This window comes from Ascaphus truei, chromosome 17, assembly GCF_040206685.1.
Source record: "Ascaphus truei isolate aAscTru1 chromosome 17, aAscTru1.hap1, whole genome shotgun sequence".
Lineage (NCBI taxonomy): Eukaryota > Metazoa > Chordata > Amphibia > Anura > Ascaphidae > Ascaphus > Ascaphus truei.
In genome coordinates, this window is record NC_134499.1 from 36,902,006 (window position 1) to 36,919,403 (window position 17,398).

The following is a 17,398-nucleotide window of genomic DNA, read 5'->3' on the forward strand; positions in this document are numbered from 1 at the left end:
TTGGGGGGGTGTAATAAACAGATTGGATTGTTATGTTTTTTTTCCGTATTACAATAAGAAGAAAACAGTTAAGTAAAAGTTGCGGTAAAAAAAAAAAAAAATTCCGTGGTAGGCGGCTCTTTTAATTTGTCCTGGGCACCAGGGTTTCTGTTGGCGGCCCTGATTAGGGATATTCTGTAATTGATTGTGGTCTATTTTGCACTGTATGACATTGGACTGCAAAATACAATGGTACAAAAGGGAAACATAGCTATAAATGGGACATAATAAACAGAGTGATCATTTGCATGCCTGATGAAGCACATTAGTGTGTGAAACGCATAGCGGAATTAGCCTAGTCTCAAACGGGCACTCTGTAAGCTGGCTGCTGGGAAAGCTCTGTATACTCAGTACACATAGTTAGCCTTGTTGGGAGGTATACGGAGGTGTGACAACGGGGAGGACTGCTAGATACAAGTGACGCGGCGAGACGCAACACCCGGAAGCGGTACAGGAACACTGTAGTGTCAGTGTGTCCCAGCGCGCGGGACGGACACATACTAACCCAGGACCCACCTCCAGACCTTGAAGCAGACCGGTGATGAAAACAGAGCCCTGACTGTTTATTTTCTACTGGACTACTAACTGATACTTATATGTAAGTTACAGCTTGCACTTTTATTGTATTTGTGAATACATGTTCTTCCACCTTGGTGCGCTTCTTTGCTTTTTTCCTAGTGATCTGATCAGCCCACAGTGGATGAAGCGTTGCTTGGCAATCATACAAATTCCCATATTTTTAAGAAAATCTGCGTTGTTGTTTCAGACGAACTATTTGTTTATGAAGAAGTGCGTAGAGAGCAGACCAGTGGTGCCAATCCAAAAGCACTGGTTAACCTCAATGCTCTCACTGATACCCCCGTCCTTGAAGGAGGGCAAGGCCCAAGAAGCTCTGATTAAAGATCTCTTTGAGGAAATCACTATAGACTTTGAAAAAAGCATGAAAAGATACATGGGTGAGTTTTATCACGCATTTCTAAACATGATGAGTGAATATTAAATCTGTCCACATTTTCCTCCCTATCCGCCACTTCAGAGGATATAGAATGACCCCCTCGGGCCCAGATCCACAAAAGGGTGCCACGCTTTAGCACGCCTTCACTCCCATTCATTTGAAAAGTGTGGCACCCTTTTGTAAGCAAAGAAGGGTGGGTAGCCATGTTGGTCCTTTCATGTTTTTCGCGTGTTGGTCCTGTTATGTGTTTCCCGTGTTGGTCCTGTCATGTATTTCCCGTGTTGGTCCTGTCATGTGTTTCACGTGTTGGTCCTGTCATGTGTTTCCCGTGTTGGTCCTGTCATGTGTTTCCCGTGTTGGTCCTGTCATGTGTTTCCCGTGTTGGTCCTGTCATGTGTTTCCCGTGTTGGTCCTGTCATGTGTTTCCCGTGTTGGTCCTGTCATGTGTTTCCCGTGTTGGTCCTGTCATGTGTTTCCCGTGTTGGTCCTGTCATGTGTTTCACGTGTTGGTCCTATCATGTGTTTCACGTGTTGGTCCTGTCATGTGTTTCACGTTTTGGTACTGTCGTGTTTCACGTGTTGGTCCTGTCATGTGTTTCATGTGTTTCACGTGTTGGTCCTGTCATGTGTTTCACGTGTTGGTCCTGTCATGTGTTTCACGTGTTGGTCCTTGCATCCCTCTTATATACACTGTATATCACATTGTGTTTCTGTATTTCTGCCACACCCGATGAGGGACCCGAGAGGTTGGAAAACTTGTGACATACTGTATCAACTACTTGTTGGTCCAATAGAAGGTATCATACCCGCTCCTCACACGCTTTTGCGGATTCGCTCCTCCGTGTGCTATATGCACAATAAAATCAATTGACAGAGGGCTCATTTTTTTTTTTGCCTTTTACTTTCTCACAGATGGCTTAAAAATGATACCACAGCCCCACTTATGGTGTGTTCTGTTGGGTCAGTTAAGGAGCCAGTGGGAACCTTTTGCAGCTCCTCTATGTGCTTCCTTTTTGGAATCTATTGTGAATAGACATAACGGGAGAAATAACTAAGCAGTGCTATACCATAACGCGCTTTACAGCGCCATAAAAACACATTGCCCGTTCCCATTATGGCATCACAAGTGTCTCTGGGATAGCACCGCTGAGTAAATATGGGCTCACTGTGTCTCCACGTATTATGTTTGAGGTGCTCCTGAGAGCCAGAAAATATGCAAGGCTGTGAAATGACCCCCAAAGCTTCCGCCGCATTTTCTGCACTCTGCCCATGCTGCTGAACATGCAGGACTGCGGCCGCAGCGCTGGCCCAAAGGGACAAATGGATTGTTTTCAGGAATTGATTACCGACGGGAACGTGCGCATTTGTTGCATGTCGTGTTTGTAATATGATTTGTCTTCGACTCTTCTTATGCGATGAATGGCTCCAGTGAGGAGTGCTCTGGGGAAACCGGAGGTCAGAGGACTAGCAGGAGAAGAATCTGCCCCGTTACCCGAGTCACCTCTGTGAGTATTTAAAGAACACCCTGTCTGTAAGGCCGCGTCCATGGGTTAGCGTGACCGCGCGGTCACAATGCATTAAGGCAATGATCACGGGCAATAGACTGCGTGTGTGATAGGGCGTGCAGCGCGCAAAAAATCAAATAAATTTGATTTTGCCTCACGACGGCCGGGTCACGCAACGTCACGGGAACACCTTCCAGTACGACATCGGCACACCCCCCATCGCGCAATCCAACAGGCCATGTAAACGCTCCAGCAACAGGCGAGTGTGACGCCACGCATTTGCTCGCGCAGCCCAAGTGTGAGACAGTAATTTCTTGTCCATAACAGCATTGTCACTACCATGTCGCTGTTTTTATTACCTCTCCGATACTATCTACGATGTCATCCTATCAGATGTCCCTCTGGCATTTGAGGAGTGAAAGCAGCCCATCCACCTTAGCAGGATTAACCATTATTCTGACATGTGCTGTCTCAGGGATATTAACATTAGGCTTGGGATGTGCCCATTGCAGTTCATTTGAGCCATTTCCCATGTTAACCTAGGAAAGGGAATGGTTAAGAGAATGAATGAAGTACTTTATATTAATTAAGGGAGAAAACAATAGAAAAGCATCTTTAGTACTCAGAAAGCAAGCAAGATTTAAAGAAGCTATATAATAATTACAAGTCACAAACATTTCCCAACAGAAATATTTCTATCAGTGGAATGCATGCAACTCAAGTGTCTTGCAATGCAGAACGCTGCACGCGTGCAGTTTGTTTATACTGTAGCTTGATGTTTTTTTTTAGGGGTCTGGATTTCTCCAAACCGTGGCATCAGAGTTTTGTCAAAGCACGGAACGAGATCCGTGGAAACCTGCACATCCTTCACCCCGCCCCCAACACCATGCTGGATCTGGGTTACGTTACCTTTTCCAAACTGCTAATTGTTGATCTCTCTGGATACAGGTAAAGTTGTTAGCTGTAATTCTAAGCAGTGGTCACGGGAACTATCAAGTTGTCCACATAATATGCTATATATTCAAGTTAAACTATTTGTTCCTGCAAATTGAGTCTTGGGACATATTTAATTGAACTTTTCAGCAGGAAAGGGTACAAATAATGGAACATATTCTTATGTGAAGTTTTAGTCAGCAAGACTATATATATATATATATATATATATATATATATATATATATATATATATATATAGCCTTTGATTACCGTTATTGAAAATTAATTAACTAAGCTGCCGATCAATACGTTCTCCTGTGATCGATCAGCAGTAAAGATCCTTCTTCCCAGGGTTCACTAAATGGCTGCCTTTCAGTTTCAATCAATCTTCCAGTCCTCCTGAAGCAGGTTAGATGTTAATTCCTCCGTTCACTAAGACTTGTTATCATATCCATAAATATAAGCTTTGTAGGGAGTAGGTCAGAGGTGGCAAACTCCAGTCCTCAAGGGCCACTAACAGGCCAGGATTTAAGGATATCCCTGCTTCAGCACAGGTGGCTCAGCCAATGATTGAGCCACTGATTGAGCCACCTGTTCTGAAGCAGGGATATCCTGAAAATCTGACCTGTTGGTGGCCCTTGAGGACTGGAGTTGCACACCCCTGGTTTACGGAGATTTCATGATTTGGGTATGTCGTGTTGATTTAAAAATGCATGAGTTTATTTATAGACAACTCTGTTGTTGTTGTGCGTCTGTGGGTTGTAATAAAAGTTGTTGTGCGTCTGTGGGTTGTAATAAAAGTTGTTGTGCGTCTGTGGGTTGTAATAAAAGACACGGATGTAGCAGGCTTTGTTGGAATAGGGTGGGGCATGTTGGGAAATTCTGCATCGACACCCCCAGTGAATCTTCAGGAAACGGAGTGATATTCTGCGTTATCTCGGTCTCTGTTTTTTCTGTGGGGGAACAATGAAGTCTGCCACATCTGTACAGATGTAGCAAGACTTACTGGCGCCGCTGACAAACAAGTGAAAGTATGCTGCGGCACTGTAGTGTCTGCCGCGATCGCTGGGGGTGTCCATGCTTCTGAATGTGATGTCCCCCTCATAGCTTTAATTGTTTGGTGCGGTGACCGCGGGTGGCAGGGGCATGGAAGACACATAGGCTTACTACATCTGTATGTGTTACATTCGTTTGGCTCCTTCTTTTGCAACCCAGAGCTCCTTTCTCCTATTTATTCACTATATTCCTTAAATAAGCCACATACTACATTTCATAACAATACTTTTTAAATCAGTACATGTGTTCTCTGTTCTATGTTGCTACAGATCTAAAGGTCCGATGGAATGTGAATCATTTAAGAACAGTGTCTCTTTGGCTTGCACAAAAATGGAAGAGAAGTTACTTAATACATGGTACCCAAAAGTTGTCAATCTTTTCACTAACAAGGCTGCCCTACAGTGCATAAAATCAGAGAAGATGGACGCCTTCTATAGTTGTGTATCAACACTCATGTCAAATCAGGTAAGAGCTTGTGTCTGGGAAAACCTAGCTTACTTTTCATTAGCAAAGTGACAGGTCAGAGTCCTGAAGCCTGAAAAATAAATATTAAAACATCTGTGAACCAAATTTGCAGAAGTCCAACGTCCCATGTATTCATGTGTCTCATATAATGTAATCAAGAAGCAGTGGAACACATTCAAACATTAAGCAGACCTATATAGCTTCAGAACAGCAGAGTATGAGCATATATTCTGTTCTTTTAATAAGTATGCCATTGACATCTGTAAAGAGTTACACTGGCCATTTCCTTGCATCCAGGAAACATATGTTGGCCAAAATAAAGTCACATTTGATATAAACATTTCCGTTGGCCTTCTTTGTTTCTAAACTTTACCAGCATTTTGAATGTCAAACCGGGATCTCCTGGCATTGTGAAAGTGTTAACACAAAATATAACAGAACCACTTTTTTTTTTCTCCTGCAAACTGAATTCTAAAAGCCAATAATACAAATACATCTTTATTTTTCTGTAAGTGTAAGTATGTATATCTGTATTTACATAGCACCAAAAGTGTACTCAGCGCCTCACAAAGAATATAGTACAGGGAATTATAATAATACAATAAGCGCAGCAAAATCAGACAATAGGAAAGGAAATCCCTGCCCCGAAGAGCTTACAATCTAAGTGGTATGATGGGAGACTTACAGAGATAGCAGGTGAGGGAATAAGTGCTGTAGATGGCAGTGCTTGGCCACAATGGTTGGTACAAGTGACTGTGGGACAGTAGCCATGGGTGCAGACTATTGGGATGTCTGATTTGTGAGGCGAGTTTTAAAGGTTAGTCAGTATTAACACAATTAGCAGGGGAAGAGGTGGCAGAGAGGCACGGGCGAGAGCAGGTATGTATATGGCTGGGTAAGTGTATGCCATGCGATGCATAGTACAGTCAAATATTACAAGGACAATACTGAACGAAGCCTTGAATGAAAGCGCTTACAATTGGCGCATGAGAAATAAAATGAGGTGCCCAATAAGACAAGGAGATATTACTGCTAACCCAGGGAACCGAACTTTAGTCTCAGACCTGCTCCTCCTCCATCCCATTATTCCCCTGCGTTCCTTCTTTCATGATGCTGAGCAGTTGAAAGAAGTGTTGAAGAGAACCGTGGAGGCTTTCGTGAAGCTCTTCGATGCCAGTAACACCCAGCAGCTGCCTTTGTTCAAGATGGAGCTGACTTTTGATGATGAGAAAATGGAATTTTATCCCACTTTTCAAGATCTAGAAGAAGTTGTTCTATTCATAGTGACCAGGATATCACAAACACTGCAGGTACCCATTACACCTCTCAAACCCACTGCCGGGACAGGGCCTTTGGGGAAATCCATTCACGGCCCTTTCAGGTTTTTTAAGGTTTAATGAAAGGCTTTAGTCGGGAAAAATCTCACACTTGTGAGATTATATATATATATTTATATATATATGTGTGTGTGTGTATATATATATATATAGGAATTTGGAGCATGTCTTTATGGATTCAAAGTATATACATATCTAATAATAATTACAGGAGGTGCTAAAAATGATGTACACCCCCATGTATAGTTTATGGGATTCTATGCAAGAACTATATATCCGCAGACATCTCCACAACACTAGACACTAGGCTATATTACATTTTTTTTTAAGATATTGAAAAGTTATGTTTTTTTTCCACCCAGAATGTTCAGACAGTACAGTCGTGGCTTTCTGGCAGCAATACAGTTCAAACTATCAACCCTAAACTGTCCGATCATATACTCCAGTGGGCCTTTTCGGCTCTCAGAGCTGCAGTCAAGCGTAATTTGGAAGAGCCACGGATGCATTATGAAACCTATGGTAAGCCGGAATGTACTAAATACAACGAATAGATTGTAAGCTCCTAGGAGAAGAGGCCTCCCTCCTATTGTTATACAATGTTATTGTCCTCTCCCTCATTGTACTGCACTGGGGAACAGGTGGGCGCCATGCCAATAAAATAGAATAATAATAGATGGCCCGGCTTGTTTTCTTGTACATAAGGGGTCATGTTATCATTATTTTGTAGTGGAAAGCTTCAGCTGGCTTGTGGACGGTACAGCCAACGCACAGGTGAAGAAGTTTCTTGCCGAAGAGCACAGCTTCGATGCATATACAGCAGTAAGTATAAATAACAAAGTGTTAAGGGGCAGTATATATATATACTCTGGAAGACAGGAAGGAGATGATAAGGATTGTAAATACCTTCATTGCACTAATATAGAGGGAGTCATATTCTAAAGTGAAAGGGATGTTGCAGCAGAGGGTAAAGCTATAATGGCAGGGGTGGGCAACTCCACTCCTCAAGGGCCACCAATAGGTTAGGTTTTTCAGGATATCCCTGCGTCAGCACAGGTGGCTCAATCAGTGGCTCAGTTGTTGACTGGTCAACTCCAGTCCTCAAGGGGCACTAACAGATCAGGGTTTACGGATATCCCTTCTTCAGCACAGGAAGCTCAATCAGTGGATCTGTCTTTGACTGAGCCACTGATTGAGCCACCTGTGCTGAAGCAGGGATATCCTGAAACCTGACCTGTTGATGCCCCTTGAGGACCGGAGTGGCCCACCCCTGTTAGAGGTAGTCTGTGTACCAAAAGCACAGTTGATACATGGAAAAGCAGTAAAGTATTGGTAAATGATGGGATAAACACCAGAGCTCACATTAACCGTAAGTAAAGAAAATCGTCAGCCTTCATTGTTCTGTATATTTCCAGAGGCCTCTTAATAAGATAGAGATGCAGCCAAACGTAACATCTTCGTTACCACGGTGGTCGCGGCACTGAAGGATTATCGCTGCGGTGGGTCCCATTCAGAAGCATGGACCGCCTCTGTAGCGCGATCACCGCAGACCCTCTCCCGGGCGCCGCAGACTTTTGCCTATTTGTCCGCGGCGCTGGGGACAGTAAGTCTGGATACATCTGTATTCTTTAAAGAGAGAAGACGTCTTGTGTGTATCTAATACATCTATTCGGAGCTCACACTTTGCACACAGTGCCACCTGTTTTCCAAAGCTACTTCCCACTACCTTTTCCATCTGTAATGTACCAGACAGTGAAAGGAAGATGTACGCATTGTACTGTACGTAATAAAAGACAGTTGGATTTGTAGGTCACCTTATCCTGTTGACGTTCTCTTGCAGTTTGTAGAACAGTTTCACAACCTCGCTAAGGACATCATGAGTTTACCATCGCAGGCCCACTTTTTAATGGTACAATTGGATTGCGATGATCTGAAGCAGGGTTTGGCTGATAAGGCGAAAAGCTTTGCAAATATATTATTGGACCGACTGGTCACAGATCACAGGCACGAGAACACAAAGTGAGTAGAGTTTGTAACCTCTCTTGTGTGGTATGGTCTATGTTTTCTTTACTTGTATGTCACAGGCTATAATTAAGTTAATTAGTGCTATAGCATCATTGGAAGACAGCTGTAAGATCTGCAAAGATCACACATCATGTCTGTGCGTGGCTGTCATGCTGTTCAGCAAAAGTATTCCTATCCAAAATATTATCTAGTTTCCTCCGGAATCAATGCATCTCCTGGAACTCAATGCGTTTATCCAGCAGTTACAGTTACATCCCGCACAGATGTGACGAATCACTCGGGTAGCCCTTTTCTAAAGTTATCTCTCCAGTACTGTAAGCAAGACGTCATCTTCTGCCATGCTGCACATGAAAGTGCCTCAATGTGTTGTAGGGTCTGCAATGAGTTTGAGATGATGAAAGAACGTGCATTAAAGGCCCCTGAAACCACAGAGGATATGATGGAGGTGATTGCCTACATTGAACAAGCTAAGACTAAACGTCTTGTGGAGCTTAAAGCACGGATCAAAGTAAGTAATCTGCGTCGTTTGCTTTAGCTGGCCCTTCCAGTTGTGCCGTTTTAGGATCAAACAAAACAGCTGGATAATTCGCTTTCCTATAGAGCAGGGGCAGCCAACTCCAGTCATCAAGAGCTACTAACAGGTCAGGTATTCAGGATATCCCTGGTCTGTTGGTGGCCCTTGAGAACTGGAGTTGGCTACCCCTACTATAGAGTCACATACATATAATGTGCATACAAATTCATACCACTTTGCATCATTTCGAGGTGGTCATTGTAAATCAAAGTGATAGCAGCTAATTAAAAGTCTCTGTTTATTTCTCCCAGTAGGACGTGGATGATCTGTTAAGTTAACTAATAATCACTTTTTACAGGAATCCCAGCGCAGAATGAACTATCTGTTAGATGTTTATATATTTGGCCCTGAAGATCTGGCCCTGAATTCAACGGTACTACTGTGGCCCCAAAGGATAAACCCGGTGTTTAATAAAAACGATGAGGTAAAGAAAAAAGGGTTTCGCATGCTTACCGTACACTGGAAGGCGGTATTACCACGCGCTTCTGTTTCATATTGGCTATTCTTTGTTACAGAAAATTGTGTTCATAAGATATTTTGCAATCTGCTACTGCAGAAAAGGAATTGAATAAAATGAATGATTAGCAGGGGTTTGCTAAATGGCATTTTAGATAGGCTGCACGAATAAATGTAGCTGCAGTTCATAAAGAAATGCTCACGAAGTGATCATTTGGCGTTTCTGTAATAACACGCGGCTTCTGTTCAATAACAGCTGATTGAAGAAGCCAAACGTAAAGGGGAAAGTGAGTTACTGGCGAAAAGGGAGAAGCTGATGCTGGAGTTGGAGAAACTTACTCGTCGGATGGAAGAGTTTGCTGAATGTTCTGAAATGGACATGATGCAGCAGGTGGGAAAAATATCCTCGGTACTTTCGGACTGTTTAGGGCCGTAGGCTTCAAGCGTTGTAGTTAATTGAGGTATCTTTCAATATTTACTTGCCACAAATGAGTTAAGCCACCAACCTGAATGGGGGGTGTCCCACGGAGATGTTCTATTGTCTACCCTGACCCCTGAGACCCCCTGATTCTTGAGTTATAACTTTTTTTTCTCCACCAGAACGGAATACTTGCCCTGAGGACACAATCGGGCAGCCTAGCTCTGGCAGACAGTACAAAGCGGCTACTTCATCAGTGGATGAAGTTGTGACTTTCTATTGGTGAAGTTGAGCCCATATTTGTACATATATATATATATATATATATATATATATATATATATGTGTATATATATATATATATACTAGCTGATATACCCGGCGTCGCCCGTGATGTAATGTTCTGCCTCTCCCATCCTCCCTCTCAACTCCCTTCCCCCCTCTTCACAGCTGTTCAGGCTTCCCCCCCTTCTCTCCTGACTCCCCCCCCCCCTCTCTCTCCTGACTCCCTCTCTCCCCCCCTCTCTCCTGACTCCCTCTCTCCCCCCCCCTCTCTCCTGACTCCCTCTCCCCCCCTCTCTCCTGACTCCCTCTCCCCCCATCTCTCCTGACTCCCCCCCCCCGCCCCTCTCTCCTGACTGAATACCACCCCCCGCCTGTCCGCTGTGCGCTGCCATCTTACCGGGGGCAGCTGCAGTAGGAAGGGGGTCCTTCTGGAGGCTGCCTGCCCACTGCCTGTCCCCCCGCCGGGGAGGGAGGGAAGTGAGTGATGGCGGCTGGGGCAGGAGGGCCGTGCTTCCCCTCCGTCCGGGAGCCGGTGGGTGGGAGGGAGAGGGGGAGAGAGAGTTGGGTGACGTCATAGAGCCGGGTGACGTCATAGAGCCACCAATCTGATTGGCCAGAGGCTGAGGACCAATCAGATTCACCGCAGCTAGTACCAACCATTCGATTTTATATATTAAGATATATATATATATATTTATATTTATTTATTTTTTGTCTCACACCGCCACAAAAACTACAAATACTGGATCTTGGGTACCTGGCGGTCGGGGGACCCCAGTTCAGCTCTTGGGGGACCCCAGTTCAAGTACATTTAAATAAAATGGAAAATTGGGCAGTACTGTTTTACAAGCCCACGCTGCGTTTATTGAGCATCACCACATCGTACCATATGAGAGACAATACAGCACAAAGGGCCTATTCCTACAGGTTTAACATGTACATTTAAATGGTATGGAAGTTTCTTATTGTGGTAAATATCAGCTAGTTCTGTGGTTTCTTCTGAAACCTGTACACAACATGAACGCATTTACACCTTCTGCATTGTGTTATTACTACGACAGTACATCTTTAAGTACAGTAAAGCATGGGAGAAAAAGACACCCCTAATGTTCCCGATACACATGTACTAAGCTGTGAGGTGGATATATTCATTTTTTTTGTTTTGGCGTGACCAGAAACAGAACAGAGACAGAGAAACACGTTTAAATACTTGCAGTCAGTTAGACTAACTTCCAGTGACCGCTATCAGATTCTGAGCTGTCTCAGCCCCAGTTCCTTCTAGTGAATGGACTCTAATATATTTAGGTTCTTTAGGTTTCAGATTTGTCTCTGAAATTTATTTATTTATTTATAAAATGTTTTACCAGGAAGTACTGTAATACATTGAGAGTTACCTCTCGTTTTCACGTATTTCCTGGGTGTAGAGTTATCATGACAAGTACATGGTTACAAATACATAGTTACATTAAGTGAGCAGGGTTATACATTATATACAAGACATTGCATGCACATTAAGAGGTAGTATATGTTATAGGCGTATGTAACAGTTACAAACCAGGTTAAAATTTGAGACAGCTTTAGTTTTGAAAGAACTTAGACTGGTGGCAGCTGTGAGAGTCTCCGGTAGACTGTTCCAGTTTTGGGGTGCACGGTAAGAGAAGGAGGAGTGGCCGGATACTTTGCTGAACCTTGGGACCATGAACAGCCTCTTCGAGTCAGATCTCAGGTGATAGGTGCTGCATGTGGTAGGGGTGAGGAGCTTGTTCAGATAGGCAGGTAGCTTGCCCAGAAAGTAATTGAAGGCAAGACAGGAAAGATGAACTTTGCGCCTACACTCGAGTGACGACCAATCTAGTTCTTTGAGCATTTCGCAGTGATATGTGTTGTAGTTGCACTGGAGGACAAAACTGCATATTGAATGGTAGAGGGTATCAATCCCACTGTCACAGGGAGTAGATGTGGAACTTTGTAGGTGTTAAGGTTGGAATATGGCCTGAAACGCAAATCCGCGGTGAACCTCGGGGGGATTTGCCCAGTATAGTACTAATAGATCATCATAAAGCACCTTTAAAAGTGGAAACCGTACTGCTTCTTACAAAGATATATATATATATATATATATATATATATATATATATCATGGTCCCTCCACAACACAATGCGGTGTCAGCTCCTTGTGACTTTGGGTAAGTCTCTTTATCTCCCTGTGCTTCAGGAACCAAAAACTAGATTGTAAGCTCTACGGGGCAGGGAGCCGTGTCTGCAAAAATGCTATGTACACGGTCAGCACTATACAATAAAACATTTTTGGGGGGGGAAATAATATTTCAGAAAGTGGCAAGATCAAATGTACAATTTTTAATCAGCAATAAAGCATGTGCCAAATGTTTTTTCACTGTAATGCAGGGGTTCTCAACTCCAGTCTTCAAATCCCCCCCAAAAGGTCAGGATTTCAGTATATTGCTGCTTCAGCACAGGTGGCTCAATCAGTCCCGGGATATCCTTAAAACCTGACCTGTTCGGGGGCTTGAGGACTGGAGTTGAGACCCCCTTAACTGACAAAGTTGGTATTCATAATATATATATTTTCAGTATGTGTCAGACGTGAGGACAGTACAGAAGCGTATAACGGATGCAGAGGAGTCGATGACTTATATTAATAATGAAGAAGCTCTATATAAATGGGACCTGACCATATACCCAGAGCTGGATTATCTGAAAGTCAACATTGAACCGTATCAGAAAATCTTTGCTCTTATTTATAAGTGGCAACGGACTGAGAAGAGGTACGGGATGTTGTTGTTGGGACTCAATGTCTTGTTGCTCAGCAGCCAATGGGTTAACCTAAACCAGTATTGGCTGTGCTGTGTACTCTGGGTATTTATTGTATGTTCAGCTCAGTCACATGTTTGCAATGTTGTGTGATTATGTCATTGTGTATCGTTAGTCCTTATTATAAGCAGCCTCCATAAAGTGCCTGTTCATAATGAAAACTGCACCTGGCTTCTGTTTCTCCTTCCATGCATGGCTTGTAATTATTATTAGTACCAGTCTAATTCCTTCATCGCCAAAGGAGCCTACAACCCATTGGTTTGCAATGTCTTACCTTCCCCTCTGGCAGCAGAGGGGTTAATTATATTCTAATTCTATTCTCTGCTGTCCCTTCACTTTAGCTGCTTGGTTTGCACTTGCTATGATGTCTCTTAGTACCAAAGGGAACTAATGTGAGTAGCATGTTTAATAGGTTAAATGTAGGTAACTGATACAATTTGTTTAAATCAGACAAGTATATACATATTTAATATCTTTAGAGAAATACAATGCTTCGGATTTTTACCTAATCTGTTGTGATAAAACTGTTTGTAAAATGTTGTATGTTCAGGCAAATTGTTATTCTACATGTGTTTCCGTGTGTTGATTTGTTATCATGCTGCCTTCTTTAGGCAAAAGCATAAAGGGAGTGAACGAGGTGTACCAGATATGGTTGGAATTATACAGACCCCAAGAAAAGGGAAATGCACAACTTTTACTTTAACTCTTTGAGGGTCCTGGAAGACGGGCTGCACCCACGTACCACCAGTCTTCTAGCACTCAAGCATGTGAACGCTTGTATTGATTACGTGGTCGTGGGCAAGGCCCCCTCCCCCCAGGACGTGAACAAAAGTGAAGGTTCCGTTCCAAACGCATTCCGCGGTGAACACGATTTCCCTCTAGAAAACGAGCATTTCTCACAAGGCGTACCCTGTAAACCCCAGGGCCGGCCCTTTTTGACGTGTTGGGGGCACTCAAAGGGTTAAAGGTAATTGAATCTTGCTAAGAAAACCATCTACCCTGATAAGTTGGTTAAAAAACAAACAACAAAAAAACACGTTTGCTGCAGTGTGGTACTACCCCTTCACTTATTTAAAGTTTTATAGAAGATATATATGGCAGTCTCCCACCGGTGCTCTATGCTTTCACTTCCAGGTGGATGGATGGAGCCTTCCTCGACCTGAATGGAGAAAGCATGGAAGCGGATGTAGATGACTTCTTCCGAGAGGTGTACAAGATGGGGAAATTATTCGAGCAGAAGCAGAAGAAGGTAGCACAAGAAAAGAAGAAGGCATCACAGCACAGCACCCTCACAGAAGAGAAGTTGGAAGATGAGGAGAAAGAAAACCGTACGGCTCAAATGTCCTCATCCATCATGGAGCAGATCAAAGTGTTTAAGGTATTGCAAAAAGTTGACATTTTTGGTGACATAGTCAACGTGGCTTTTTGGCTTTGAACGCAGTAGGCAAGCAAATTGGATAATTGTAGCCCTGTCTTTATTCCCCTTTAGGCTATTATACAACGTAGGTTCTTATTCAAGGTGCTGTGAAACTGCTTCCCCGTGCTGGAAAATAATTTTTATTTATAAAATGTTTTACCAGGAAGTAATACATTGAGAGTTACCTCTCGTTTTCATGTATGTCCTGGGCACAGAGTTAAGATGACAGATACATGGTTACAAATACATAGTTACATTAAGTGAGCAGGGTTATGAATTATATACAAGACAGTGCACGCACAGTAAGAGATAATATATGTTATATGCATATGTAACAGTTACAAATCAGAATAAAATGTGAGACGGCTTTAGTTTTGAAAGAACTTAGACGTGAGAGTCTCCGGTAGGTTGTTCCAGTTTTGGGGTGCACGGTAAGAAAAGGAGGAGCAGCCGGATACTTTGCTGAACCGTGGGACCATGAACAGTCTTTTGGAGTCAGATCTCAGATGATAAGTGCTGCATGTGGGAGGGGTGACCAATATGTTGGTCACATTCATTTCGGAGGAGCTGCACTGTTCTCCATCACTGGGAAGCAGCGTCACAGCATACTGAATAAGAAGGCCCCATGCTGGTGAAAAGTTCAGTTTGATTCAAGTGAATAGGATTCAAATCTTCCGCAGCAGGGGGGAGAGGCTTCACAGCATATTGAAGATGAGCTATAGATTATAATATTTTTAGGTTAAAACATGTCAATCCGAGAGCCACTTGATTGTGAAGGTCGTACGAAAGGGAAACCAAATACTATGTGGCAGTCGCATGTGTGTCTCCTGCAGGAAAATATCCCGCTGGTGAGCATTCTGTGTAACCCAGGAATTCGGACCCGGCATTGGCATCAAATGTCGGAAATTGTAAGCTACGACCTGACCCCCAACTCCGGGACCACTCTGAGGAAGGTTTTGAAGCAGAATTTGACTCCCTACCTAGACAACTTTGAACAAATAAGTGCTGCAGCTAGCAAGGTAAGAGGGAAGCGGCTGAAGGATTCGGTGAGACCATGTGCTACTATCATTATCCCCCGGTCAGTATTTACAAACGCACATATCTTTGCAAACTCGTGTAACCAGATATCTGGAAGTGTCTGTCATCCAATAAATGTGTGTACTCACTGGGATGATTTATTTGTGGTGCAGACACACGCTGATGTAGGGATCACTTCTACAACTAGTCATGTGTCACAACAACATGTGTGTCCCCTTTTTTCCAGTTGACCCCCTAAACATTGTGTTTCTGCTGAATAAAAATAAGTCATATTATGCTTACGGTGGAGTAGCGATGTTTATATAGAGTTCGACGGACACAATTTTGTTACATAGACTCATAACCTAATTGATGCTCTGTTATGTCGCAGGCCAAAATAATTAACTCAAATTCTGCTTTTCGTAACAACGATAAAAACAAAAGGATTTTGCTAGGGTCCACTGCAGTGCGCAGTCTGGATTAATAAATGTTTCACTTTAATTAACCAACATGAAAAGAAAAAAAAAGACTTATTTTATTACAACAGATGCCTGTCAGAGAACTGTGGGGAAAGCAACACTAGAATTAGCTCAGAGTTGTCATGGATATGTTCATCCTGTCTTCCCACTCACCCCCGTCAAGATCGCTCTTTCAGTATTGTCTCATTTAGCAAAACATTAATGCAAGAGTTTGATTTCAATGTATTCCAATCTGTTATAGCTCGTTACTTTGTGAACAGATCCCCTGATTTTAAAGAATGTTACCTTTTTTGTACCTATCAGACTCCTGGATGTCAGAGCAGTCAAGCTTTTTTTTTTTAAATAATAGACTAATGCTACAAATAATATTATTAGAAATTATATTTATGAATACTTACAGTTATATAAATATCTGACATTGGAGGTCAACTTCTAAACGATAGCATGGAAAGACCTTTTATTGTACAAGACTGGAATGAAAACCATGAAATGAATGCCCATGACATCAGCAGACGGCAGCCAAGAAAAGGGTGTTTAGACACACAGCTGGTTTTTTTTTGGAGCAGAGCTGTGTCATATGCTAGTACAATTTGATATATCTGATTTTTGGGGCATATAGAAGGCAAAGAGAGACGCAGAATGTGATGCATCTCATTATAATCTGTGCACCATGTAACTCCCCCCAACTCCTACTGACTCTCCCCAAGGTGCAAGCTGGGGAAGAGACGCAGAATGTGATATATCTCATTATAATCTGTGCACCATGAGGTTCCTCCTAATGGCTCTCCCCAAGGTGCAAGCTCGGGCAGACGGGGCAAAATTGGAGCAAAATACTTTGATACATAGGTGTAGGGTGAAAATGCCCCAGTTTTGCGTCAAAATTGCCTTGATACATAGATCCCGACCCCATTGTGTGTAATGTAAGTGTTGTATTGGGTACATGTCTTCCTAACCCCCCAAACAGGAATTCTCACTTGAGAAGGCGATGCAGAGCATGTTGGAAATCTGGGATTCCATTTCCTTCAGTACAAGCGCATATAGAGAGTCTGGCGTCTCTATTCTGTCAGCGGTGGATGAAATCCAGACCACTCTCGATGACCAAATTGTAAAGACTCAGACGATGCGGGGATCCCCTTTCATTAAACCATTTGAGAAAGAAATTAAGGTACATACAATATCCGTTACACATATCAAGTTCCCTTCAATGGAAAGAGAAGATCGCCTTCTCGGCGACACCGTGACAACCACGGGTTTAAACAATGTATCAATGTATATTAACAGATGTCAACTATATTGTGTAACGGGTTTGGCGAAAACATCAGGTCTTATTTTATAAAGGTGCCTCTGTAATCTACGGCCTTACTCCGCACAGTGGGATGAGAGCAGGTGACGTGATATCGCAGGAAAAGCCCCATAAACGTCATGTGATAACAGGTCGCTTGTGCTTATCACACCTTACAGAATAAGCCCCTATGTCTGAATAAAAAAAAAGAAGAATATGACTTTGTTAGTACTAAAAATAAAGGTCCGTTTTCCACATGTGAAATAGATATTTTTAGCGCCTTTGCTATGCATATTCCTAATTATAATTCCCTCTATGTGTTA

The 17,398-nt window shown here is 42.9% G+C and overlaps 1 protein-coding gene and 1 long non-coding RNA gene across 2 annotated transcripts in view; one reads left to right on the forward strand and one right to left on the reverse strand.

Moving 5' to 3' along the window:
• Nucleotides 1-17,398, forward strand: part of DNAH12 (dynein axonemal heavy chain 12) — an 86,620-nt gene that overhangs the window by 5,236 nt on the left and 63,986 nt on the right. Inside the window, 15 exon segments of the mRNA XM_075574834.1 lie at nt 806-995; nt 2,424-2,499; nt 3,289-3,447; nt 4,761-4,956; nt 6,078-6,266; nt 6,656-6,812; nt 7,021-7,112; nt 8,131-8,309; nt 8,688-8,823; nt 9,188-9,313; nt 9,602-9,736; nt 12,641-12,834; nt 14,015-14,258; nt 15,131-15,316; nt 16,758-16,958. Coding sequence (XP_075430949.1) covers nt 806-995; nt 2,424-2,499; nt 3,289-3,447; nt 4,761-4,956; nt 6,078-6,266; nt 6,656-6,812; nt 7,021-7,112; nt 8,131-8,309; nt 8,688-8,823; nt 9,188-9,313; nt 9,602-9,736; nt 12,641-12,834; nt 14,015-14,258; nt 15,131-15,316; nt 16,758-16,958 — 2,460 coding nt within the window.
• Nucleotides 658-10,583, reverse strand: LOC142468353 (uncharacterized). The gene is made up of 4 exons (XR_012788640.1): nt 10,446-10,583; nt 2,859-3,038; nt 1,801-2,014; nt 658-966 (listed from the first exon to the last, which is right to left on the reverse strand). It is a non-coding gene; the product is annotated as an uncharacterized LOC142468353 (long non-coding RNA).